We start from the raw sequence: 25,252 nt of genomic DNA, 5'->3' as shown, positions 1-25,252 counted from the left end.
TTAGCATCCAAATACATTGGCAATATAAAAACATTTGGATTTAGGCAAAATGAGAGAGGTAGGCTATGTGAGCCTAACGCTGATTTCGGTTTCAGTTTCGCTTTAATGCAGCAAATGTTTTAAAATGTTTTGAACAATTCACCTTTAAAAATTACTTAAATTACTTTTTAAACTGTTTAACAGATAGTCTATTGGTCAAACTTCTTATTGTCGGGTAACGGTTATGAACATCCCAAATAAACTGAAATAAATTATTAACTGGAAATAAATAAAAACTAAACTAATGCTAGAATTTAAATTAAAAAATAAATTAAACCTAAATGGCAAAATCAAAAATACAAACTAACCATGCTCAGGGCACGCATTCGAAAACCTAGGCAGCTGTCCTGTTGCCTCCCTGCCTTATCAGGCAATGACTTGTAAGGCAGCGTTTGTGCATGAAGGCACCTCATGAAACAGATTTCAGACAGATTTCTGAGGCAGCGTAACAGTTTAATGATCTACAGCAAAATAGCGCAAGCTTTGGTGAGCTAAACAAATATTTAATTACTACAGTAGTAATTTCTCACTAGAAATGACATCAAAAGTGGAAAATGTTGGTCAAAAACGCACATTTACACACAAACTGACCATCAAATACAACTTTCGGATGCCATCTTTATTTTTATAGCTTAACTGTCACAGAATGGAACGCACAGGGTTGTGGGATATCAAAAGCAGTGAAGGATACATGCTGCCTTCAAAAATTGATCAGATGAAGGTATCTCAGGAAACGGGAAGTGAAGCTAACATTGGATTCGGACATGCCTTAAAGCCTTCCTACCTTGAAATGTGTCCTCCGAAGGTAGCATTTTCCAGTTTTCGGACACAGCCAGTGTCATAATCTGTCCCTGACAGGACTAAATGACAAATGTAACCAGAACCAGGTGTCCAACATAATCGGTAACCATGACAACAAATGAAGAGCAGGAATGTGGGGAACAAAAGAAAACTGGAACAGAACACAGGAAAAGGTGATACAAACTAAAAGTCCATAAAACAGAATGAAAACCTAACACAATGGACCACAAACTGGAATACTTTTTTAAAATCTTTTAAAATTCATAAAGTAATCATGAGAAATATATGTTACAGGATGCACTGCCAACTCTCTTTTTGTAAACTGTATACATAATTTAAACGTATATATGCTTCATATATGTGCATGCTCAGATTATTTATTTCAATCTGTGCTTGGTTTCATGAACGTATGTGCACAAAGACTATGGTTGGAAGTAATCCCAAGTGAAATAACAATTACATCATCTCTTTCATGGCAGTAATCCCTCCTCAGCTTCCTAGGGTTTTACACTGCTGACACTGACAGTCTGGGATTATAACTGAGGCACTATCAATGATTATTACCTCTGACCATCGCCTCCTTTGAATAAATCTCTATGTCTGTATTAAAAGGGTTCTATATATCCATGAGTATGTCCACTTCAGACATTTTACTACAAGTAACTTGTCAACTACATGTCTACTAACTCTCATTACAGTAGACGGTTAGGTTAGAGTTAGGTTTTAGGTTTCAGGTTAGTAGAATAAGTTGACATGTAGTTCCACATTACTTATAGTCTATAATTAGTCTATCTATAATTTCTGTTGGAGGAGCATCAAAATAAAGCATTAGCAGTTATTAACCAGAGAGTCTACTAATACTCTAATGACTGCTAGTTGACATGTAGTTACAAAGTTCCTTATTTATAGTTAGTAGAATATCTAAAGGGGACCATCAAATAAAGTTTCACAGAGTTTTATTTCTTTTTATGACAAACACTTCTGCCCAATAGTGTATACTGTAAGTATAATATACTCTTACTAAGACTTTTATTTACATTGTTTATTTGATTGATTACATTGATTATTTATTGTTTATTATTATTACAATTACATTTTTTATAGACTGTATAAAATTCTAATTCTAAATTCTAATTGTATTTTTTACTCTGATTTTGGAATATACAAGCTGTAATTTCTCAACCTATAAACAACTGGTTTTGAAATCTGCCTCAGCTTTTCCTGAAACTTGCATGATTTATCTGGAACCTTCAGCAAACGTGAGTTGTTTACACACAAAGCCCACTATAGAGACCACAGTTCTCGGCACGTGACTTGGCCCTGACAAATAAAGTGTTGCTCCTTGTGCCCAGAGTGTCAGTGCCTACTAATCTCCCCCAATGCTGACTAAAGCAAACCAACCCAATCCGCTCAGGCAAGTATAGCACCTGCAGAAAGCACAGCTAGCTATCTACCCATATCCGTCTGTCTATTTGGAAAGCTGGAGAATGGGTGAAGGGGATTTTAGCTATAACCCTGTCTAACCTAATTAGTTGGGCAATACACATCCTGGGTACAAATACCATCTCCTTCCCACAGGTCACTGCTCTCTCTGTCCTCAAGCCACAGACCTCACAAATTAGTCGAATCATCACTGCCAGGTATGAAATTTATAATGCGTGTAGAATTTAAAGGACCCACTGTTGGGTTTTATTTGGGACATGGGGTATAACAATGAGTAATGTTGGTTTTATGTCACTGTTATGTAACAATAATCTGTTAGTTATGAAGTCATTGTAATATTGTAAAGCCTTGATTAAGACTGCAGGTTTACTAGATGACACATGAAGAATATTATTGTGATGTATAGCTTGAAGTGACTTATATGCTATGATTGTTGCAGTTAGGTTTACATTGCATAATGGCTTGACATTAATCTAAGCATTAATTTATTGGTTTGTTTGTTTGTTTATGTGTTCAAGTCTCTAAACAATGAGCCCCAAACAGATCGTCTTCAAGAAAATATCCAAGGACAAGTCGGTAAGTTAAGTAAAACTTCAATCAGCATAACTATACAGGTTGATATAGTTCCTTAATATAATAATTCCATAAATAGGGTACAAAATAAGCCTGAAATGCTTTTATACTTTCTCTTCAAATGGTCATTGAAAGAAAATGCCTAAATATTATTTGTCAATGTCAGGACAAGCTAATTATTAGTTTTCTTATTGTCCTTCTGAATTCCTTTCCTGAAACTCTTTGGTGATTTAACAATTTTGTAGCAATAAACATAAAACAAAATTGAATAGGCTTAAATAAATGAATAAATAAATAACAAAACGCTGTTACTCACTTGGCGTTGCTAGTTTGGGACCAAATGTTGGTTTGTAATTTGATAAACTTATAGTTCAAATTAAAAAAGAAAAAACATTTGTTTGATAATTTTTTTTACAGTAGCTTGAATAGTGAGTTTAACAAATGCAGCCAACATGACAATTTGTGTAAAATTAGAGAACATAGAATGAGATTGTTCACCATATTTGGTGTGCTTTATGTATGTGCATTGATGTATGTTTGTTGTGAATAAAGGACTGAATTAAATCTGTTCATCATATAGAGCTACTGTGTCTCATTAGAAGACTTGGATTAAATGGCTTGATTGATATGGATTTCTTTTACAATGTCTTTATGCAGTTTTATTTTTTATGGTGAACTAACATTTCAGGAAGGGCCCTTCAGGAGAGTTAGCAAAGGGGACGTGTGAAGTGGTTCCACATGGTGTGTTCACTTCATGTCACTCTTACTATATATTTACAAAATGTTCGAGTTGTAAAAACATTCATAACCTCACAGAATGTCAGGAAACACAGACTGGAGAGATTGTAAGTATAATTAAAGACAATGCTTTATTGAGCACAGCAGATATAGAAATGAAGATGGATGAACTGGTTTGACGATGCAGCAGGAGAATAACAGACAGGTAAGTTGCTACACACACACACACACACACACACACACACACACACGTTTTAAGTCACTGATGAATATATCAAACACTTTCTTTCTTTGTAGGATGAACACACAGAGCTTGGAAGAGGACACGGAACTGGAGACAAGGAGCTGGAGACTGGAGATTGGGTACTTGGAAATAGGAGACTTGGGTGAGGAGACAAACAGCAGGTAAGGAGACTTCAGGTGAGTAACAATCCAGGAGAACATAAGGTGGGTCTTGGACAAGATTAGAAAAGATGTGTGTGGTGGTGATTTCTTTTAACTGGTGCAGACAGTGATCAGTGACAGCTGGTGGTGATCAGTAATTAGAAGGTGATCAAGACTGGGTGATTGCTGAAGGAGTGCAGGTGAGTAGGAGGAATGATGGGAAATATAGTTTGGAGGAGGTGATAGAGCTGATGACTGTAACAAGTCAAGTCAAGTCAAGTCATCTTCATTTATAAAGCTTTTTTTTTTTTAAATACAGATTGTTTCAAAGCAGCTTCACAGTGATAGTTGGAAAATTAATGGACAGAGATTGTTTTGGCTTTACATCTGTAAGCAAATTAGCTCAAAGTGTATTATTAATTAATTTATAGGGAATTTTAAAAGAGTCACTTATTTTACGACTGAGCAACTGAATTGTGCAGTGTTCATTTGCATGGGCCGTAATTATAAGGTCTGTAGCAGATATGAATATTCAAACTATAGTGAAAATATTATTTATTAGGAAGGTAACATAGATCAGCAGTTTAAGACATTAAATTTGTAAGCACATAACACAAGACACTTCTCTTTAAAAAAAAGACTTTATTGATTATTCTAACACATAAAATAAAATCTAACACAAAACATGCGCGCACACATTCGCACAAGTTGCAGAAAGAAAGTAAGGGAGGAAAGAATGAGTTTGAAATGATGAAATCCCAAGTTTCTAGCAATATATGCACTTTATTAGACCTGACCTGAATGAACCATCAATCATTAATTTAACCCTTCTATCGCTTCTTAGGCAGGTTATTAAACTTTACATCAATGCACCAGGTCAGCTAGAATCTGGAGGTACTTGCGTTTTTCGTTTGTGTCTTTAAATGGGATTTCCTTTGTCGGTGTCCTTGGCTTGGAGAAAAGTGTTTCCCAGGTTCTTTTGATTCGCTGCAGGTCTTTTCGGGTCCGGATTGATGTCGTGGGAAGCCAATCACGTTCTGGTGTGCTGGCGGAGGAGTGGAGTCTCCCTCATGGCTGAAGTTTGAAGTTTTGAGACGGCAAAGACTGTAGAGTCGTTGAATAAACCTTGCGGCTAAAACTTATCTTAGAACACGAGACTCTCAACGGAAAAGAAAGAAAACTAAGTGAAAGAAAGGAAAGTAAGTGAGTTAGACAAGAGTAAGTAGGATGGCTTGAACGAAGCTGTTTGTTCCCTTTTTCATCTGATCTTGGTCTGCCTTGATCAGGTCGTCTGCTCTTTATCGTCTGCTCATTGTCTTTTCTTTGTCTGTCTTTTTGGTCTGTCTGTGCAAATTGTCGTTGTGTACTGAATATTTAAGCTGGGGTGTTTGTCCAACCTCTTTGAGGAGTTCTGACCAATTAGGTATCGTTTTTGTTTCAGAGGTGGCTTTTCTCCTCCCCTGATCATAAATTAAATGTTATCTGTGGTCTCTTAACTTTCCCGCTCTCAGCAGAGAATACAGAGAGTACAGTTTAGACATGATTTCTCTAAAAAGAATACAATACATTTTACACAGATTTCATTGAAGCCAAAATTTGAATTATGAATAGAGATTTACATTCATACCAAACAAGGCACACTTTCAATCAACTATTCAATAGTTATAACAATTACATGAATTGTGAGGGTTCTAAGCATAACTGGTCACATGTACAATGTGTAGACACGATATAGAATTATGCAGTTGAACGATGTTTGATAACAAGTCCGTTTAGAATTATTTTGGAACAATTTGATGCAGTTTATTTGTAAATACCGTCTCTGTGGGTTTTTTTTTTTTTTTCTGTGGATTTCAAGTCAGTGTCACTCAGAGGTCACTCAGAAGAAGGTCTGTTTTGTATCTGTGTTTCGGTGATCAAACAAACCTCTGATTTTATCTTGGTAGGGCTCGCACTGTGCCTTCTTCAAACGAATCCGTCTTTTACAAAATGATTCAGTTTGACACCATCTTCCTTAGTTAGGCTGACTTTTACAAGCTTGCAAGTCCATAAAGTACTTAGCTTGGAGTCTTGGGAGACTGGATGGAGCCACAAATGACAGTTCCCTTTCAAGGAGTCTGTGGGAACGCTCTGCGTGATTGCGTCATGAAGCACCTGTGAAATCAGTCCAATGGCGTGATGGAAGGTGGCTGACACCATGACCAGGAAGCTATAAAGCGCACCCAGACCAAACAATGTCAGCTTCTGTGCCTTCTGCAAGCGCTCTGTGTGAAATTGTCTTTGTCTATTTACTTTTGTTTGTCCACAAGCATATATTTATCTAGACAGGAGTATAATGTGAGCAAACAGCAGTTTGAATCATGTGTTCCTCCCTGCACTCGCTACACAACGAGTGGGTGAATTGTTAATTGAGTGATACACGTGATTTATGTGTTGTTTGCTTGGAGTGGAGCATGCACGTCAGCTCTCACTGAGGCTGACAGTGTTCATTCATAAAAATGTCCCGAGGTGTAAAGAAAAGCATGTACTATCAGGAGTTTGGCTTTATTCTCGAGGGAATAAAAGTCTAATGCAAGGCTCGGATCTCGCCTTTGCCAAGGCAGCGCACAAATTACTGGTCTGCAATAAAAAATATAGTGGCTCGGATCTCGCGTTTGCCAAGGCAGAGCGTAGATTACGTGCCCGTAATTTATATATAGATATAGATATATATAGATATATATTATATTTATATATATTCGGAGGGAACTGAGCAGACGGGAGTTTTCCTTTCTCTCTTGTCCCTATGATTGCTTGAAAACTATTACGAGCTATAATTCTTTTTGTATCTAATTTATTCAGCCTGTCATTCAGCCATGTATTCTGTATTCTTGTCTGTTTGTTTCCTGGCTGCATTTAATTTGAGAATTAAATTAAATATTGTCTGCTTTGAAAAGTGTATGTTTGTATGAAAATACTGTATCCAGCCTCTCATCCAGACCATTTTTACTTGTCTGGTTGATATGGCTGCATTTAATTTTTGAGGAATTAAATGGTAAATACTTTTCAGAAGTTACTGTAGATGTCTGTATTAATACACTATATTCAGCCTTTCATCCAGACCGTTTTTACTTGTCTGTTTGATATTTGGCTACATTAAATTCCGAGGAATTAAATGTTAATTACTCATCTGTTTTGAGGAAATCAGATGTCTGTATTAATACACTATATTCAGCCTCTCATCCAGAACGTTTTTACTTGTCTGGTTGATATTTGGCTGCATTTAATTTTGAGGAATTAAATGACAATTACTTATCCGATTTTGGAAAAATTAGATGCCTGTTTTATTCATTATATTCTGCTTTTAGTCCAGACCATGTTTACTTGTCTGGTTGATTTTGGCTGCATTTAATTCTGAGGAATTGATGGAGAATTCCCAGGGGGAAATGGATAACACCTCATCATACGGTGCTCATCTCCCTTCGGCGCTATTAGCTGAAGTCTCCTCTGGGTAAGACGAATATGAGGACTGTCGTTATCGCGAAAAAAAGGCTTCGGCAAAGAGGTTCTGACATCAGTGGTGTTAGACCTCTGAGGGCATCCCCTCTGAAGGGAAATGGATTACACTTCATTTCACTGTGCCCATCTCCCTTCAGTGCCCTCAGGGGGCAATTCTGCCAGCCCCGCCATCTCAGTGTTTTGGGGCGCAGAGGTCCCTAGCGAGTTCTAGTTCGGTTGTTCCCTGCCGGTCTCCCGTTTCAGGGCACCGAATTGACTACTCAAGTTATGTCTCGAGAGGCTGGTTCTCTTAGTATGAAGTCTTTTCGGGGTAAGATGGATCTGAGGACCGTCATTATCTCCAAGAAGGCTGCGTGAGGGCACTCCCCTCTGGGGGGAAGTTGTTTGACACCTCATTGTGCTCATTTTCTTTCTGTGCCCTTAGGGAGCCATTCAGGGGGCCATCGGAGGGTCTCACGGCAATCAGTTTGGCTGTTCCCTGCCAGTTCGCCGCTTCAGGGCACCAAATTGGTTGCTTGAGTAATACCAGAGAGCAGTCCTGAGAGGCTGGTTCTCTTAGCCTCTGGGGGAAAGTGGTTAACACCTGACTTTACAGTGCCCATTTCCCTTCGCTGCTATCAGGGGGCTGTTCTGCCAACCCCTCCACTTTGTGTGCTTCAGGGCGCAGTGGTCTCCAGCGAGTTCTAGTTTCTAGTTCTAGTAGCCGGTCATCCGCTTCAGGGCACCGAACTGGCTGCTCGAGTTATGCCAGAGACCAGTCTTGAGGGGCTGATTCTCTTTGTATAAGTCTCCTTTCGGTAAAATGGATCTGAGGACTATCATTATCTCCAAGAAGGCTGCGGGAGGGCAGTCTCCTCCCTGGGGAAGTGGTCTACACCTCATTACACGGTGCCCATTTTCTCCTCATTGCCCTCAGGGGGTCATTCTGCCAATACCGCCACTTTGTGTGCTTCAGGATGGTGAGCCCATATCTCAGTGTCTGCCCAGAAAAGTGGTGGCGTTAGGATGCTTGCCCCCTCTGATAAGGGTTTCAGAGGAGTCAGTTCGGTTATTCTCTGCCGGTCAATCTGCTTTAGGGCACCAAACTGGCTACGCAAGTTGTGCTGGAGACCAGTCTCAAGAGGCTGGTACTCTTGAGTACAAAGTCTTCTAGGGTAAGACGGATCTGAGGCCTGTGATTACCTCCAAGAAGGCTGCATGAGGGCAGTCCCCTCCCAGGGGAAGTGATCAACACCTCATTACACGGTGCCCATTCTGCCAACCCTGCCATCTCGCGTGCTTCAGGGCGCAGCGGTTTCCAGCGAGCACATATCTCAGCATCCGCCTGGAAACGTAGCGGTGCTGGGTTGCTCGCCCCCTCTGAGGAGGGTCTCAGAGCTACCATTTCAGTCGTTCCCTGCCGGTGTGCTGCTTCAGGGCACTGAAAAGGTTACTCAGAAACTCTGGAGGCCAGTCTTGAGAGACTGGTTCCCTTAGTAGATTTTTGACAGTGTGGAAGACTGCCAATATATCTCAATGGGTCCTGCACTTGGGTGTTCCTGTCCTCAGTGGTAGGCCCTGAGCAGGCTCTGGTTATGGAACTGGAGATAAAACTCTGCTGGGGAAGTAGACCATTAAAATGTGTTCTTCCTACCGACAGAGAGTCCAGGTTTTATAGCCAGTATTTTACCATTCCGAAAAAGGATGGAGGGTTAAGTCCAGTTTTAGATCTGTGCGCTGAGGCGAATCGGGATATAATCAGATCTGAGGACTGGTTTGTCACGACAGATCTTTTGGACGCATACTCCAATATTCCATCCATCCTCAACTCAGGAATTTCCTCAGGTTGCTTTTGGAGACAAAATTGTTGATGTTGATTTGGGATCTGGAGTGTTAAAATGGGTTTTGTATGGAGTTATGTTTGAACGAATCATCTGGAAGATTTATTTGTCTGGTTTGTCCTCAACTCCTATACAGCAGCTCTAGGAAAAAGTTATTATCGAGCTAAAGTAATTTTTTTATTTAATCACTTCCGTTGTAAAAATCATTAATTATTAATTTAGGGGCCACTTACATGACACCTTTTTAACTGAAAACAGAAGACTTTTAATGTGTTCTTGCCGTTCATTTACGTGTTTAGTCTATAGGTATGTGCATTTGAATGTGTATCTGCGCAGATGCTTAGTCTTTCTTTACAAAGTGACATTGCGAAATTACTTGTCTGGCCCGCATAATGCAGAATTATTAGTCGTTTCCATGCAAATTGGAATAATTTTGATAAAGTTTTATCTATACATAGGGAAAGAAAAGGGAAGGAGGCCTTTGCAGGGGATAGTTTAGTTGACACTTCAGGGCTGCTTTGTCGTTGTATCTAGGCGCAGGTCCTTCATCTCATCTGGATACAGCCTGGATCTTGCAGACTACGGTAAACCTAGGGATAAACAGAGAGAGACTAATTTATGAGGGCTGACCTAATTTATGCAGCCTAACAATTTACATGATTTGAATTATAGAAGTAGATAATGTGTTATGTTTATGCCAGGTTAAAGAGATGTGTTTTTAGTCTAGATTTAAACTGACAGAGTAACAGTACTTCTCCCTCCCGGAAGGCATGACCTTGCGCCAAAAGGAGTCCAACCGGGAAGGGAGGGTGGCCGTCCTGGAGCTGTGGCAGGTGACAGACAGGAGATAGGAGAATAGGGTGGTGCTAGCAGGTTAGGATGCCTCCAGGGCGGCGCCGGCAGTGCAGGTGACCATGGTGGCACGGGCAGCTTAGGGGACCACGGCAGCGCAGGAAGCTCTGGAAGCCATGTCAGCTCAGGAAGCTGTGGAAGCCATGGTGGCGCAGAAAGCTCTGGAAGCCATGGCGGTGCAGAATGATCAGCAAGCCATGGTGGCGCAGGAAGGTCAGGAAGCCATGGCGGCGCATGAAGGTCAGGAAGCCATGGCAGTGCAGGAAGGTCAGGAAGCCATACCGGAGTGGGTAGTTCAGGAACCCATGGTGGCGCAGGCAGCTCAGGAGCCCAGGGTGGTGCTGGTTTAGGAAGCCAGGATGGTATAGGGAGCACTGGAGACTCAGAGGTCACTGGAGACTGAGGGACATGGCAGCTCTCCCCCCTGTCCCCACCCACCCACCCACCCACAATTTTTGGGGGGATTTCTTGGGTTAAAGCAGGCCTCTGGCTAAGCTCTGGAGCGAGAGCGGCCTCCTGGCCTAGCTATGAAGTGAGAGCAACTTCCTGGCTGAGCTCTGAAGTGGGCTCATAGGCTGAAAAGAACTCTGAAGCAGGCTGATGGGCTGTAGAGAACTCTGAAGCAGGCTCATGGGCTGGAGCCAACACTGGAGCAGACTCTGGATAACATGCTGGAGTGGATTCTGGACTGCGCTCAGGGGCTGGAGCCTTCATTGGACTCTTGTCAGGGGCTGGAGCCTTCATTGGACTCTTGTCAGGGGCTGGAGCGTCACTGGACTCTGGTCAGGGGCTGGAGCCATCACTAGGCTGTGTTTGGGGACCAGAGCCATCTCTGGGCTTAACTCAGGGACAATAGTCATTTCTGGGCTCCAAGAAACCCCTTATACTCCACCAGTACTCCCAGGGGCACAGGTGCAGCAGCCATTTTGGCTGAGGGCTCAGGTGTGGTGGCCATGACAGGACGAGACTCTGGAATGGTGGCCATCATGGGACGAGACTCTGGAATGGCGGTCGAAAAGGGATGAGACTCTGGAATGGCAGTCGTGATGGGATGAGACTCTGGAATGGCGGCCGTGATTGGGCGAGACTCTGGATGATGGTGATGTGGGGCTGGATGATGGTGATGGTGTATTCCTCCGCTTTGCCAACGATGAAAGAGGAAGAGAAGTTGATGTATTTCTCTAGCATCTCTGCTCGCGGCATCATGAAGTTGATCATATCATCCAGCCCACACCAAAATCCCTCAATCAGGGTAAGGTCACTGCAGATGGCTCAATGGCTGAAGTCAGTGAAATCCTTGACATACTACTCCAGGCTTCTGCCATTCTGGAAAACAAAAACTGTTGCTCCTCCCTTTAATTCACTGCCATTCAAAGGATTTCCGTGCTTCTCATTCCTGCTGGTCTGTTAATGGTCTAGTCTTCTGTCAGGAAACACAGACTGGAGAGATAGTAAGTATAATTAAAGACAATGCTTAATTCCTTTCTTTCTTTGTAGGATGAACACACAGAGCTTGGAAGAGGACATGGAGACTTAGGTGAGGAGATGAACAGCAGGTAAGGAGACTTCAGGTGAGTAACAATCCAGGAGAACATAAGGTGGGTCTTAGACGAGACTAGACAAGGTGTGTGTGTGTGGTAAGTCCGTGCAGACGGTGATCGGTGACAGCTGGTGGTGATCAGTAATTAGAAGGTGATCGTGACTGGGTGATTGCTGAAGGAGTGCAGGTGAGTAGAAGGAGGGATGATGGGAAATGTAGTTTGGAGGAGGTGACAGAGCTGGTGACCGTGACACAGAACTTGTTATAACTTGTAAATTCTAAACTTTCTGAGAGCTCCAGATTGTCATCTCATAATTATAGAAATTATGACATGGCGTGAACACACCATTATTTGGACATTTATGATCATGTGATCCAGAGTGACTCATATTGAACATTGCAGTAACAAGATCCCTGGGAATTGAACCAATTTAAGCCCAACAGCATTTTTCTTGCTGTGACATGTCTTTATAGTGTATGACTTTTGCTGTTACTATCCCGTTCAAAATAAAGTGACAGTGACATATGGCTGTGACATATGTATGTAGGTTTCCCACATGGCCACATATGAGATGGTAATGCCCTGCAACCTTCAGATTACTGAGCTGGGGGCATATGGGGCATATGATGCTCACTTTTGATTGAAAAAAATAGATGTCATTGGTTCCTAGAATGGTAATTCAACAGTTTAAGCTAATCAAAACATTATTTAAAGGTAATTTATACCAAAATAATTTGATACTAGACTTGATTAATAGAGTCAACTACGATACAAGGAATCGACTGCTTTAGAGTTGACTATATATGGACTATATATGGATATCCAACCATCTATTCTCCAAACCACTTCCTACGTAGGGTCGCAGGGTAGCTGGAAGCTTATCCCAGCTTCTCTTCTAATAAAAATATATGGAAATGTCATTGTGATTTTGATTGGAAAAGACTTGGAGTATAATAATTCACAGGCTGCACATGCAGGTGTAATCAGATGTACATTTGGTTTCTTGTTTGACTGTATGTGGTTGTCTAGTTGATTCTAAATGGCTGACAGAAAATCTGGGACAATAGGATCTCACAACTTGATTGCAGAAATATTTTTAGAGGTGTTTCTCAGGTCGGTATATACTCTCAAACTATTAGTACTGGTCACAGCAAAATGTTATTAGGGCTATTACAAACCCGATTCCAAAAAAGTTGGGACACTGTACAAATTGTGAATAAAAAAGGAATGCAATGATGTGGAAGTTTCAAATTTCAATATTTTATTCAGAATACAACATAGATGACATATCAAGTGTTTAAACTGAGAAAATTTATCATTTTAAGGGAAAAATAAGTTGATTTTAAATTTCATGGCATCAACACATCTCAAAAAAGTTGGGACAAGGCCATGTTTACCACTGTGTGGCATCCCCTCTTCTTTTTATGACAGTCTGCAAACGTCTGGGGACTGAGGAGACAAGTTGCTCAAGTTTAGAGGAATAGGAATAGGAATGTTCCATTCTTGTCTAATACAGGCTTCTAGTTGCTCAACTGTCTTAGGTCTTCTTTGTCGCATCTTCCTCTTTATGATGCGCCAAATGTTTTCTATGGGTGAAAGATCTGGACTGCAGGCTGGCCATTTCAGTACCCGGATCCTTCTTCTACGCAGCCATGATGTTGTAATTGATGCAGTATGTGATCTGGCATTGTCATGTTGGAAAATGCAAGGTCTTCCCTGAAAGAGACAACGTCTGGATGGGAGCATATGTTGTTCTAGAACTTGGATATACCTTTCAGCATTGATGGTGCCTTTCCAGATGTGTAAGCTGCCCATGCCACACGCACTCGTGCAACCCCATACCATCAGAGATGCAGGCTTTAACTGAGCGCTCATAACAACTTGGGTTGTCCTTGTCATCTTTAGTCCGGATGACATGGCGTCCCAGTTTTCCAAAAAGAACTTCAAATTTTGATTCGTCTGACCACAGAACAGTTTTCCACTTTGCCACAGTCCATTTTAAATGAGCCTTGGCCCAGAGAAAACGCCTGCGCTTCTGGATCATGTTTAGATATGGCTTCTTTTTTGACCTATAGAGTTTTAGCCGGCAACGGCAAATGGCATGATGGATTGTGTTCACCGACAATGTTTTCTGGACATATTCCTGAGCCCATGTTGTGATTTCCATTACAGTAGCATTCCTGTATGTGATGCAGTGCCGTCTAAGGGCCCGAAGATCACGGGCATCCAGTATGGTTTTCCGGCCTTGACCCTTACGCACAGAGATTGTTCCAGATTCTCTGAATCTTTGGATGATATTATGCACTGTAGATGATGATAACTTCAAACTCTTTGCAATTTTTCTCTGAGAAACTCCTTTCTGATATTGCTCCACTATTTTTCGCCGCAGCATTGGGGGAATTGGTGATCCTCTGCCCATCTTGACTTCTGAGAGACACTGCCACTCTGAGAGGCTCTTTTTATACCCAATCATGTTGCCAATTTACCTAATAAGTTGCAAATTGGTCCTCCAGCTGTTCCTTATATGTACATTTAACTTTTCCGGCCTCTTATTGCTACCTGTCACAACTTTTTTGGAATGTGTAGCTCTCATGAAATCCAAAATGAGCCAATACTTTCAACATTTGATATGTTATCTATATTCTATTGTGAATAAAATATAAGTTTATGAGATTTGTAAATTATTGCATTCCTTTTTTATTCACAATTTGTACAGTGTCCCAACTTTTTTGGAATTGGGTTTGTACATTAGTTAAAAGAATTTAGCAACTGGCCGATGGCCACAGCAAAATATGATTTGTGGCTTTACAGAAGCATCGGGAAGTGTATGTTGAACATGCATGTAATGTGATATTAGTTATTAGTCTGTTAATGTTACATAAGTAAACCTGAAAAAAAAAAAAAAAAAAAAAACAGAACCCAAAAGAATGAAGTCTTTTCCTCTTTTAGGCGTGTTAAGTAATATATGTTGTGTTTTTTAATCAGGTTGGTGTGTATATGGGGAAGAGAGACTTTGTTGACCATGTTGACTCAGTGGAACCAGTGGGTATGTGAGAAAATAATTTTATTAATGTGATTTTAAGCATTTAGTAATTTTTCTTAAAACTGTTATTTACGTTTTCTTTTTTAATATCACTGTGTTTTTCCTTCTCCATCAGATGGTGTCCTTCTTGTTGACCCTGAACAGCTGAAGGGGAAAAAAGGTTACTAAATTCATTCAAATTTTACAAACTGAACAGATGATGAATTAGATGTATTACAATGAGACTTCGTTTGTGATTCTGTCGCCCTCTAGCGTATGCCACCTTGTCCTGCACGTTCCGATACGGACGTGATGACATGGACGTGGTGGGCATCTCATTCAGACGTGAGATCTATCTGGCCACCCGGCAAATCTACCCCCCACTGCAGGACAAAGAGCAGTGCATTCTCACCAAGGTCCAGGATAAACTACTGCGCAAACTGGGTGACAATGCCTACCCGTTTTTCTTTGAAGTAAGTATCTTCAGGTCAGGTGGTTAAATTTATATGCTTTTCCTTGCAAAAAAGAAATGGTTCCATGGTACTGAATCACATCACCTTATTCATGTACCATAGTATTTACATGTTATTTCAAGGTGCTTCAAAGACCATGGTACCATCATAGTCAAGTCACCTTTATTTATATGACGCTTTATATAATACAGATTGTTTCAAAGCTGCTTTACAGTGATAACAGGAACATGATTCAATGATGCAAGCAATTCATTTCTGCTGTAAAAGAAAATAGTGTCATTGATCAGCAGAAGTCAGTTCAGTGTTGATTCGGTTATTAATTAAATTATTTCATTTAATCTAACATCCACATCCATCCATCCATCAGGGCTAACATCCACAGACACAGACCTACATACAGGAAATTCAACCATTCAGCCACTCAACACCCTAATAATGGAATCAGTTGTAACAATTGTGTGTGTTTGTGCATCTGTGCTATTTCATTTTGATACTTTATACATTTATTTTGATATATAAGACGTCTTCTGTTTTTGTATATTGAAGGACCTGATCAAGATTATTTCTCAATTCTGTTTCTTTAGTTCCCTGATAACTTGCCCTGTTCGGTAGGAATACAGCCAGGCCCAAAAGATGTCGGAAAGGTATCTGTCAAATATTAAACTATTCTTCTAAACTAGGAAGAACATTTTGTTTTAATACAGGATGCAGTATATGTTATATCAAATATGTTATCAGTCTTACTCTGACATATTTGTTTATCTTGTATGTGCATGATAAATGGCCTCTTGAGTAGTGTCATATGTATATTTTTCACAGCACTGTGTTGTTGAGTTTGAGGTGAAAGCCTTCTGTGCTGAGAGCCAGGATGCAAAAGTTCGCAAACGGTTAGTTCAGCCTATAACTCTTCTTATTCTCTATACGGGTGACAATACAGTGGATACAGTTGTATTCAGGCCTACCATGATCCACTTTTAACACTTTGATTTTCCTGATTTGCCTATATATATTACCACAAGTAAAGTGTCAAAAGACAGAACAGGTACCCTCATGTAGTCCGTGAAGCAATGCAGACCATTGTTTGGTATAGATCTCAACAATAATATGTGCCTTGTTCCCCTCCCCCACCATCAGGAGCTCAGTACGTTTGATGATTCGCAAGGTCCAGTATGCTCCAGAGAAGCTAGGACCAGCTCCCTGTGTGGAGACCACCCGTGACTTTCTCATGTCTGACAAACCACTGCATATGGAGGCAAGATTAGAGAAACAGGTGGGTTTCAAGCAGACCACCAGGCGAGCATGCATGTATTATTATTTTTTATCTTTCTTTGTTGTTAGCAATGTTTTATGTTGTAGGTTGACTTTTTTCTTGTAGACTTACTATCATGGGGAACCCATCAACGTAAGCGTCAAAATCAGTAATGACTCCAACAAAAATGTGAGAAACATCATTATTTCTGGTAAGAGTGAGTCTGAACACATTGATAAATTGGTAGACAAGAGAAATAAGAGTGTTCAAGAAAAAATGTAGTTTTTATTATTTGAAATGTACTCTATGTACATATACAAAATTATAATATCATCACATGCCATTTTACAACCTGAACTGTCACGATCACCAGTGAGAGTGCCCATCATTGCCACCAGAGGGCACTCCATCCTGGACTACACACATCATTTGGACTCCATTTCCCATCTACCCTCATACCCTGGACTGATCACCCTGCACCTGCTACCCATTATACAATCACTCACTCACACATAAAAGACACTTGCACCCACACCTCCACGTGAAGTCTTGATTTTCCCTGGTGATCTTTTCTGAGCATTCTTGTGTATTGCTACTCTTGTGTTTGACTGGACTGTTCCTTGTGGTTGATTCTCTGCTGCCTGCCCTGACCTTTGCCTGTTCCTGGATTCTGTACATTTGCTGCCTGCCCTGATCTCTGCCTGTCTTTGGACTCTGTTTGTTTGCTGCCTGCCCTGATCTCTGCCTGTCCCTGTTTACGCCTCTGCCTTGTCCTTGCCTTGTTGTGTTTGCTTATCAATAAAAACTGCAAATGGATCCTAACTCCGTTTACCCAATCCTTACACTGAACAAACCCTGCCATTTTATAAAAAGATCAAATTCTGATATTTTAAGAGACTTGTTGATATTGAACTCTATATAAAATAGTCTTCTGTTAGTTTTGTTTTGTTTGTTTGTTTTTCCCAACATGTTTCTACAAGTTGGTTGCACCACATGACTTTGATTTGGCAGACATTTTTCTCAAATATTTATAACATTTTAACACAAATGCTTCCTTGCTTTTTTCTGAGAAATAATATTTTTTAGATGATTGAAGATTATGCCAAACTACTTAATAAGGATTTTTTTTTTTTAAGAGTTTATTCTTTTAACGATGTCTGCCCCAATTCATAACATGTCAATAGAGTTGCATATGTATGTGTGATATTTAAAATATAAATTAATAGATTGTCAGCATTATCTCATTTACCCAGGCAAATTCATTAACAAAATGTTGATATTTGTAGACAAAATATATATATATATATATATATAGATATACACACTCAGTCATACATCAAGTAAACTGCTGTAAATATAAAATAACACACTTGTGATTGTTTACCTTTTAGTGGAACAAATTGCCAATGTGGTGTTGTACTCCAATGACAGTTATAATGAGACAGTGGCCATAGAGGACTCTGGGTAATTGCTTTGTTCAGATATTTAGATCTAATCCAATAAAATAATAAATGTTAATCTGATTAAAGTTTGCTATTTGGTGCAGGGACTCTGTTGAATCAGGAGCCAAACTGGACAAAGTCTACACCTTGCTTCCCCTACTGGCCAATAACAGACAAAAGCGAGGCATAGCACTGGATGGAAAATTGAAGCATGAAGACACCAATCTAGCCTCTTCAAGCATGTGAGTACCCATGCAGAACACTGGTGTGAAGATAATGAGAGCTGCTTTAGTTTATTAGGCTTTGTGCACATTAAAGGTTTTACATGTACTTAGAAAAAATGTTCATTAATGCATTCCAAATGTTTACTATGTTTAAATGCTTCATTGCAGCATCAAAGAGGGCGTCCTGAAGGAAGTTCTGGGGATCTTGGTGTCTTACAGAATTGTTGTGAAGCTTATTGTTGGAGGGTTAGTATCCCACGACAAAATATACTACTACAGTACCATAAAATCACACATGCTTAATGTTTTACCAGTGGTGTGCCACATTCAAATTTTTTCTGTTCTTCTCCTTCATAGGATTATGGGAACCAGGTAAATATTAAATTTCTTCAGTCTTGGAGTCAAGTATTCCATATCAGTTAAGTTTTTTTTGTGTGTGCATATGTAGTGGAGTCCAAAAATCTGAGTCCATATTGAAAATCTGTAACACGAGGGAGCTGAATAGATGCAGATCTAAGTGTTGAGGTTTTAATAAAATGTACAACAAAACACAAGAACCGAACCAGGGAACACAGGGTACTGAAACATTCACAATAAAGACATCCACGGCAAACACTGACTGACAAAACAACAAGAGAAACACATGGGCTGTATATACACAGTGGCTAACAAGTTTAACAAGGTAATGAGATAACAAAACACACCTGGGGGAGACAATCAACATGACAACTACAAAAAGCCTACAAGGATGGCTAACAGAACAGGAAACAGGAAGTAGAACAAAAGTCCATAGACAAACATAGATGCTGTGTCCGAAATTGCGCATTAAGTAGGTACTACATTTGAATTTAATTCAAGACCGCTTAAAAAGTATCTATATAATATGAATATGGGTAGTATGAATGAATGTATGAATGTTACTGTCACGAGACCTATCAGTGTCAGTTGTGTCGCTTCACTTCCATTCATAAATCCTCTACCGTGGCCTCACGGGATAGTTAAAGGAATAGTTCACCCAAAAATGAAAATTCTTGTTGGGGGGCGAGATCTCCTTGGTTACAAACATTCTTCCAAATATCTTCCTTTGTGTACAACAGAACAAATAAATTTATACAGGTTTGGAACAACTTGAGGGGCAGTAAATGATGAAAGAATTTTCATTTTTGGGTGAACTATCCCTTTAAGTAAGTGTCCTTCAAATGCGCACTTCAGAATCTCAGCGGAAGTAGTAGGTCATCCTGGGACTTTTAGCCTACTGTTTTTCGAATACTATGTATTCGGATATATTACACTTTTGCCATACTGTTTTTTCGCATTCTATATTATAGGGAAGTATTCGATTTTTGGACACAGCAAGAGAACATATGATTAAATCTGAGATTCAAAATCTAATTTAAATCTAATAAAAACATTTTGGACACACTTTATATTAGGTGTTCTTAACTACTATGTACTTACATCAAAAAAGAAGTACAATGTACTAGTGTTCATATTGTACTGCAAAACATGTTAGCAGCTATTGAGGTGGGTAAGGTTAGGCACAGGTTTAGTGGTATTGTTAGGTTTAAGGGTTGGTCAAGAGATAAGGGAAGGGTCAATTACAGAGATGAATTACAGCAGTAATTACATGCAGGTATTTTTTAAAATATAAGTACAATGTAAAAACATGTATGTTCACAATAAGTGCATTGTATCAAATGATTAATTTAATTGTTAGTACATAGTAGTTAAAGATACCTAAAATAAAGTGAGACCAACATTTTTGCTAGTGGTCTCAGAATTTTGGACTATATTGAGAACCCTTTATTTAAGCTTTGTGTTCTGACATATCAGTGAGGTTGGGGTGGAGCTCCCTTTCCAGCTTATGCACCCGAAGCCTGACACAGGTATTATTTACGAACATGCGTGAGTGTCCTTATGTATGTTCTTTTATCTGTCTCTTAAATATTTTCTGCTTCACATACAATTATGTATAAGCAAATCTAAAAATGTTGTTTCTCTTTATTGCCTCTTGAAGTGAGAGAAAGGTCAGTCATGATTTGAATAGTTTACATAGTCTGCATGTTCAAGAACTAAGATTCAACATTACAATATCTTTTTTATTTTAATAATAACTCATTTATGTATCTTCAATAATATAAGTGTAACATATCTACTTCTTGTCCTTTTTATGTGACCGTGTGACTGTGTTTGTAGCGAACTGGAGGATGAAGTGGTATTTGAGGAGTTTAAGCGTACCAACTTGAAAGGCATGGCCGAGGATGAGGATGAGGGAAACGTATCACCTGCCGAGCACTGAGGAATGCATGTAGAAGTCAATCAGTTTTTGAAGCAATCCTCATTACAGTAGGACATATTTAAAGCTATTTAAAATAGACAACCACATAGAGAGCATTACTGCAACAGAGCACTGCTCTGGAGTTTTATGAGCAGATAAAACTACTGTCCATTTTAACAAATTCCAAATCTAGTTCTTTAGAGACCATCCGTACCTCGCTGTGACCATTCTTCAGCTCCCTAAGGATCCATAAGGATCTCTGGATGTGGATCATGTAATTGAAAATGAATAGAGAGCTTTGTTTCCCCCATTTTATGGTAGTGGGATCACTGCTGTTTTGCAACTGCTTTATCATTTTAGTGTATATTTTTAGTCATTTGGAAGAAATTGCTGTGCTGGAATTTGGTGACTACACAATAAAAGTATATAAATGTAAAACTAGTAAAGTCCTAGATGTGTTTTTAGTTGTAACACACTTTGTGATATAAAACAACATGCTGTTGTAAGTAAACGTATTGTTATAAAATATAGTATTATAATAAAATGTTGTACTGTAGCTGAATGTTCTATTGTACAAACACCACAAAGGTTTGGACATAAAAAAGTTCTCTTTTTTTTATTATAAAATAACAGTGTTCATACAAATTCAATTTCTGTAACTGGTTCTTTTTTCCAAGTACATCCATATGAATTTCAACATTACACACTACAGGCAAGGTGCAAGGACAAATGTATTTTATCCATAGTTATTGAAAACAGATATTCAATGAAGGTCAATGCAGAACAAAATAACTGAATACTTTTTTATATTAATCTCAATAACGATATGTAATATCATTGTTTCTCAGATAAAGTTGATTGTCAATTGGCTGTTCTAAATAAAATCACAAATATCTATTTTCTCTATGCACAATGATCCAAGGATTAATCTGTTAATATCTTATTGTAACAGCAGTTAGCTTGCTTACTGTTGTTTACAATGACTCTTCATACCCATATTGACCACATTAAGCTTCTATTAGCTTCAATCAACTGCAGCTGAGCAGCTCATCTCGAACATTTGTTTGTTACTCTCTATCTTTCAGATAAAGTTCATTGAGCATTGGGCTTTAATCCTCTCTCTCTCATGCATTATGTAAACAAAATCATAACTTATAGTTTTAATTAATTTTAATTATACATCATAAGTATAAAGTTAATTAAAAAGATGCATCTGTTAATGCATGCTTACAAAATTTGCATATGTTTTGCTGTCATTTCAGCAGACATAATTCAACAGTATTAGCATTGCATGAGCAGGTGAACAGGAGACACTTGTACAAAAGGAAATACGTTTTTTTTTTTTTCTGTAATGATATGTTGAAAACGTGAGGTAGCACAGGCAATACCCCCCATAACACACATATTTGAATAGAATTTTAATGTTCACCGATACTGCACAAATGTAGTATCCATTTAATATAACATGATATGTGCATTACTTTAAGAAGCTTACCTTTCAAAAGCTTTACTTAAGGACTAAATATTTGACTGTCCAAATATTTATTATTATTACTCCTACTGTGTTCAATTTACTTAGAATTTACCAAATATGCTAGGGAGGTGTTTGGGCTTAGGTCACATCAAGGGTGGACATCTGGGGCACGAGTGGTAGTAGGTTCCTCTAGTTTACCCCAGCTGTATATTCCGCTTATAGGATCTGGTAAATTACGTGACATTGGCATATCACAGTTGTCTGGGTAGAGCAGGAAACCAGAGAAGGTACTGCTGCACTCACTATTGGAATACATACCATTGGAATCGATATCTCTCACCTGTAGCCAAACTTCATCACCCATTGTAAGATGCAGGACCACCTGTTGAGAAGTTGTTCCAAGATCTATTGACCCTGTACTTTTGACGATAGGTTTGAAGTTGTGGAAGAGCCCCACTTTGAGCAGTTTACTGAAGACAGCCAAGTGGTAGTTAATGACATAGGTACCATTGATGGAAGCCCTGTAGATGCCTCTAAAGGGGTCAAAATTAAATTCTCTGTTGTAAAAAACATTAGTGAAAGGAATAGGCAAATTTGGCTGTGGATAACTGCTGCTTAGTGCCGCTAAAAAAGCAGACTGAATTGGTAGAGAGCAAGGGCCAGGAGCACCCATTACCCCAGGATCCCCTTTTTGCCCCTGGTCTCCATTTACCCCTGTTGCACCTTGCTGGCCAATGTCCCCTTTACTACCATTTAGTCCTGGAATTCCGATCATTCCATTTGCACCGTCTACCCCATCCTTGCAGTGACACTCACCCATTTCTCCCTGATCTCCTTTCTGGCCATTTAAACCTGGAGCTCCATGTGGACCATAATCCCCCCAATCCCCTTTCTGGCCCTTCGACCCTGGACTTCCTCCCAACCCTGGAAGTCCCCTTCCCCCTGTCATACCAGGATGACCAAGTTCTCCTGGAGGTCCCTGGATTGAGTAACAAATTGCTGGACACTGTCCTGACTCACCAGGTGAGCCCTGCTGTCCTAGATTTCCATCCACACCGCTGTCCCCTTTATCACCTGACACAGAATAGTAAGTTGGTAATCGTATTTATTTATTTTTTTTTAATTTTATTAAAATAATTAAAATTTTAACTAACTTACCCTTGGGGCCTCTCTGTCCTTTGAGTCCTTTAAAGCCAAATGGACCCAGATCTCCTTTTTCACCAATATCACCCATTTGGCCTTTCGGAAGAAAAAAGAAAGCATGATAGGCAATGCTCCTCTTATCAAATGTAAACACTCCAGTATGTTTTGTGTTCAGTCACCAAGATCACTCTCAGAGGCAGATAAGTGACTATATTAAGTAGATTGTATCAGTAACAGTTAGTTAAAAGGGTCTTTAGAATATAAGTAAAGTCACTGTATTTACCCTTTGGTCCCTGATGACCATTAAGCCCTCTGCGACCTTGAAATTCTGGCAAGCCTTTTATTCCTGGACTACCGGGAAGATCTAAGACAAGAAAATAAATAATCTACTCTGCAATAACTGTGGTATTATACGTACACAATGGGGATGTCTGAGAATTGGTTGAAATTATTAACCTGGCAGTCCCCTATCTCCTTTGTCCCCCTTTGGACCACTGGGACCCCCTTTACAATGTGAGCAAACACAAAACCAGGGTGTTTGATCTGCAGGTGGAGGCACTGGTGCCTCGAGGAGCATGTCACAGTACGAAAGGTTTGGTTTTTGTCCTGAAGGCACAGTACGAGTTCCTTGAGTTGTGTTCCCAGACGGAGGTTTCGGTAGAATGGGATATCTTTCAGGCAGGATTGGTAGCATGGGTAAAGGGTATCCATTTAATGAGTCATTGTATTGCATCATCTGACCTCCTCTGGCTATGGGATTGCCTCCTTTTGCTAAAGGATAATTATCATAGGCATACATAGGTATGTGGTTGTTATGTGTATCAGAGTCCTCAAAGTAGTCATCAGGAGGAATGGGGCTATCAGGAGAGCCAGGGGGTGGAGGTACTAGGAACCCCCTTCGGTCGATAGTCATCCCAGATGAGAGAGCTAATGAGACCAGGACTCCTGCAATTATTCTTATCATCTGAGAAAAAATGATGGAGGGAGCATGATATGATCACTAAAAAGGCACCGCAACTGAGCAGCTGTTAATCTTGAAAGCATATGCAGGCATAAGCAATGTGGAAAACGTGAGGCTAGATATTTATAATAATCTATTGATCCATTTAGATCATTGGGTGTAAAATTGTTATTGTCAAATTATTCATATTCTATATATCTTATTTCATTTTTTAAATATTTTTTATTTTAATACATTATTTATTTAAATGCCAATTACACCTTTTGTTTATCAAGCTAACAGCACTTCTAAAATCACTTCTATCCATTTTTTTTTAAGTGAAAAATAAACACAACAACATAAAGCAATATTGTCACGATTCATTTTGTGCAACAATCAAATATACTTACAATTTGGAAGAAGTCTTGACCCATCATCTGGGTGAAGCGCTTGTGGACTGAAACAACTAAAGCACTGATCAATTTATAAGTGGTGACCAAACAACAGTCTTTGAGAACCTGACCCTCTCCCATAGGCCTGCAAACAAAGCAGAAGGGCTGGATATAATATCATATTATACTTAACATAGTATAGGGCTTCTGTACGAAAAATGACCTTATTAGTGACTGACAACATGTCTGGAATATGATCATCAAAATAATAGTGAACCAACAAAAGCCCACCTCATTGTTTTCATCTCTTCCTTGTTCCTAAAATGAGCTGGCTGATGTTAAGATAAAATGCTTCAGAATGAAAACAAAATCCTTTTGAAAAGACTGGCATTGCAAGCATTGCATTTTTTGTCCCAATTCAGACACAACTTTAAGATGGGTGAGTAAAAGTGCTCCCAGTTTCCCTCACCAGTCTGATGATCATTTTTCAAAGTATTGCAACAGTCTAATGGATGCCACAAAAACAAGTATAGTAACTGAATAAGTTTAAATTACGTTTCTCATTAGTGTCAAGAAGTTTGAGAAAGTTGATTAATAAAAGTTGATTTATACTTAATATTCTTGACACTAAGGAATAAGGAAAATTGAGTCTTGTTCACTTTGTAGTGATTCAGTATGTGAGTGAAACTAACTTTAGCTCATCATGCCTTGACATCAGCCTCTACAGAACAGTTAATGTTAGGACATACAAACTCATTTTAACGTGTTCAGACAAAGAAAACACAAAGAATTTGCTCTCTCCAACAGACAAATCACACCACTTTTATCTTTTAGCATCACCTAGTTAATACAAAGAAAATTGTAAGGCCACAGCTCATTTTTCCACATATTCATGCAACCTGAGTCTGCTTCATTCATACAACTCA

At 39.4% G+C, this 25,252-nt stretch overlaps 2 protein-coding genes across 3 annotated transcripts; one reads left to right on the top strand and one right to left on the bottom strand.

The window, feature by feature from the left end:
* Positions 1-2,312: 2,312 nt before the first annotated feature.
* Positions 2,313-21,158, top strand: saga (S-antigen; retina and pineal gland (arrestin) a). 2 transcript variants are annotated; one of them, XR_007927629.1, is made up of 15 exons: positions 2,313-2,480; positions 2,802-2,859; positions 14,675-14,735; positions 14,848-14,892; positions 14,985-15,184; positions 15,769-15,828; positions 16,004-16,071; positions 16,319-16,454; positions 16,560-16,644; positions 17,825-17,897; positions 17,980-18,117; positions 18,268-18,345; positions 18,457-18,471; positions 19,933-20,126; positions 20,296-21,158. XR_007927629.1 is itself a non-coding variant. In XM_051880576.1 (15 exons), exons 2-15 carry the CDS (start codon positions 2,812-2,814, stop codon positions 20,343-20,345), a joined length of 1,110 nt encoding a protein of 369 aa, XP_051736536.1. In that variant the 5' UTR covers positions 2,313-2,480; positions 2,802-2,811; the 3' UTR covers positions 20,346-21,157. The 2 variants fall into 2 exon arrangements, 1 of the variants encoding a protein (XP_051736536.1); XM_051880576.1 differs by having other exon boundaries at positions 19,933-19,985; positions 20,296-21,157.
* Positions 21,159-21,177: 19 nt separating this feature from the next.
* On the bottom strand, positions 21,178-24,061 carry LOC127505191 (otolin-1-like). Its single transcript, XM_051880587.1, has one exon. The coding sequence runs from the start codon at positions 22,798-22,800 to the stop codon at positions 22,000-22,002; it is 801 nt and encodes a 266-aa protein (XP_051736547.1). The 5' UTR covers positions 22,801-24,061; the 3' UTR covers positions 21,178-21,999.
* Positions 24,062-25,252: the final 1,191 nt, after the last annotated feature.

The sequence above is a fragment of the Ctenopharyngodon idella genome, chromosome 2 (genome assembly GCF_019924925.1).
Source record: "Ctenopharyngodon idella isolate HZGC_01 chromosome 2, HZGC01, whole genome shotgun sequence".
Classification (NCBI taxonomy): domain Eukaryota; kingdom Metazoa; phylum Chordata; class Actinopteri; order Cypriniformes; family Xenocyprididae; genus Ctenopharyngodon; species Ctenopharyngodon idella.
The sequence above is the reverse complement of the archived record's forward strand: the minus strand, read 5'-3'. Positions and strand labels throughout refer to the sequence as shown.

Bases quoted from the DNA above. Each gene is read 5' to 3' on its own strand.
- saga (XM_051880576.1), top strand. From the start codon at position 2,812: ATGAGCCCCAAACAGATCGTCTTCAAGAAAATATCCAAGGACAAGTCG. The intron at 14,893-14,984 runs GTTACTAAATTC...GTCGCCCTCTAG, and splicing joins ACAGCTGAAGGGGAAAAAAG to CGTATGCCACCTTGTCCTGC. The intron at 18,118-18,267 runs GTGAGTACCCAT...GCTTCATTGCAG, and splicing joins AATCTAGCCTCTTCAAGCAT to CATCAAAGAGGGCGTCCTGA.
- LOC127505191 (XM_051880587.1), bottom strand. From the start codon at position 22,800: ATGACAGGGGGAAGGGGACTTCCAGGGTTGGGAGGAAGTCCAGGGTCG.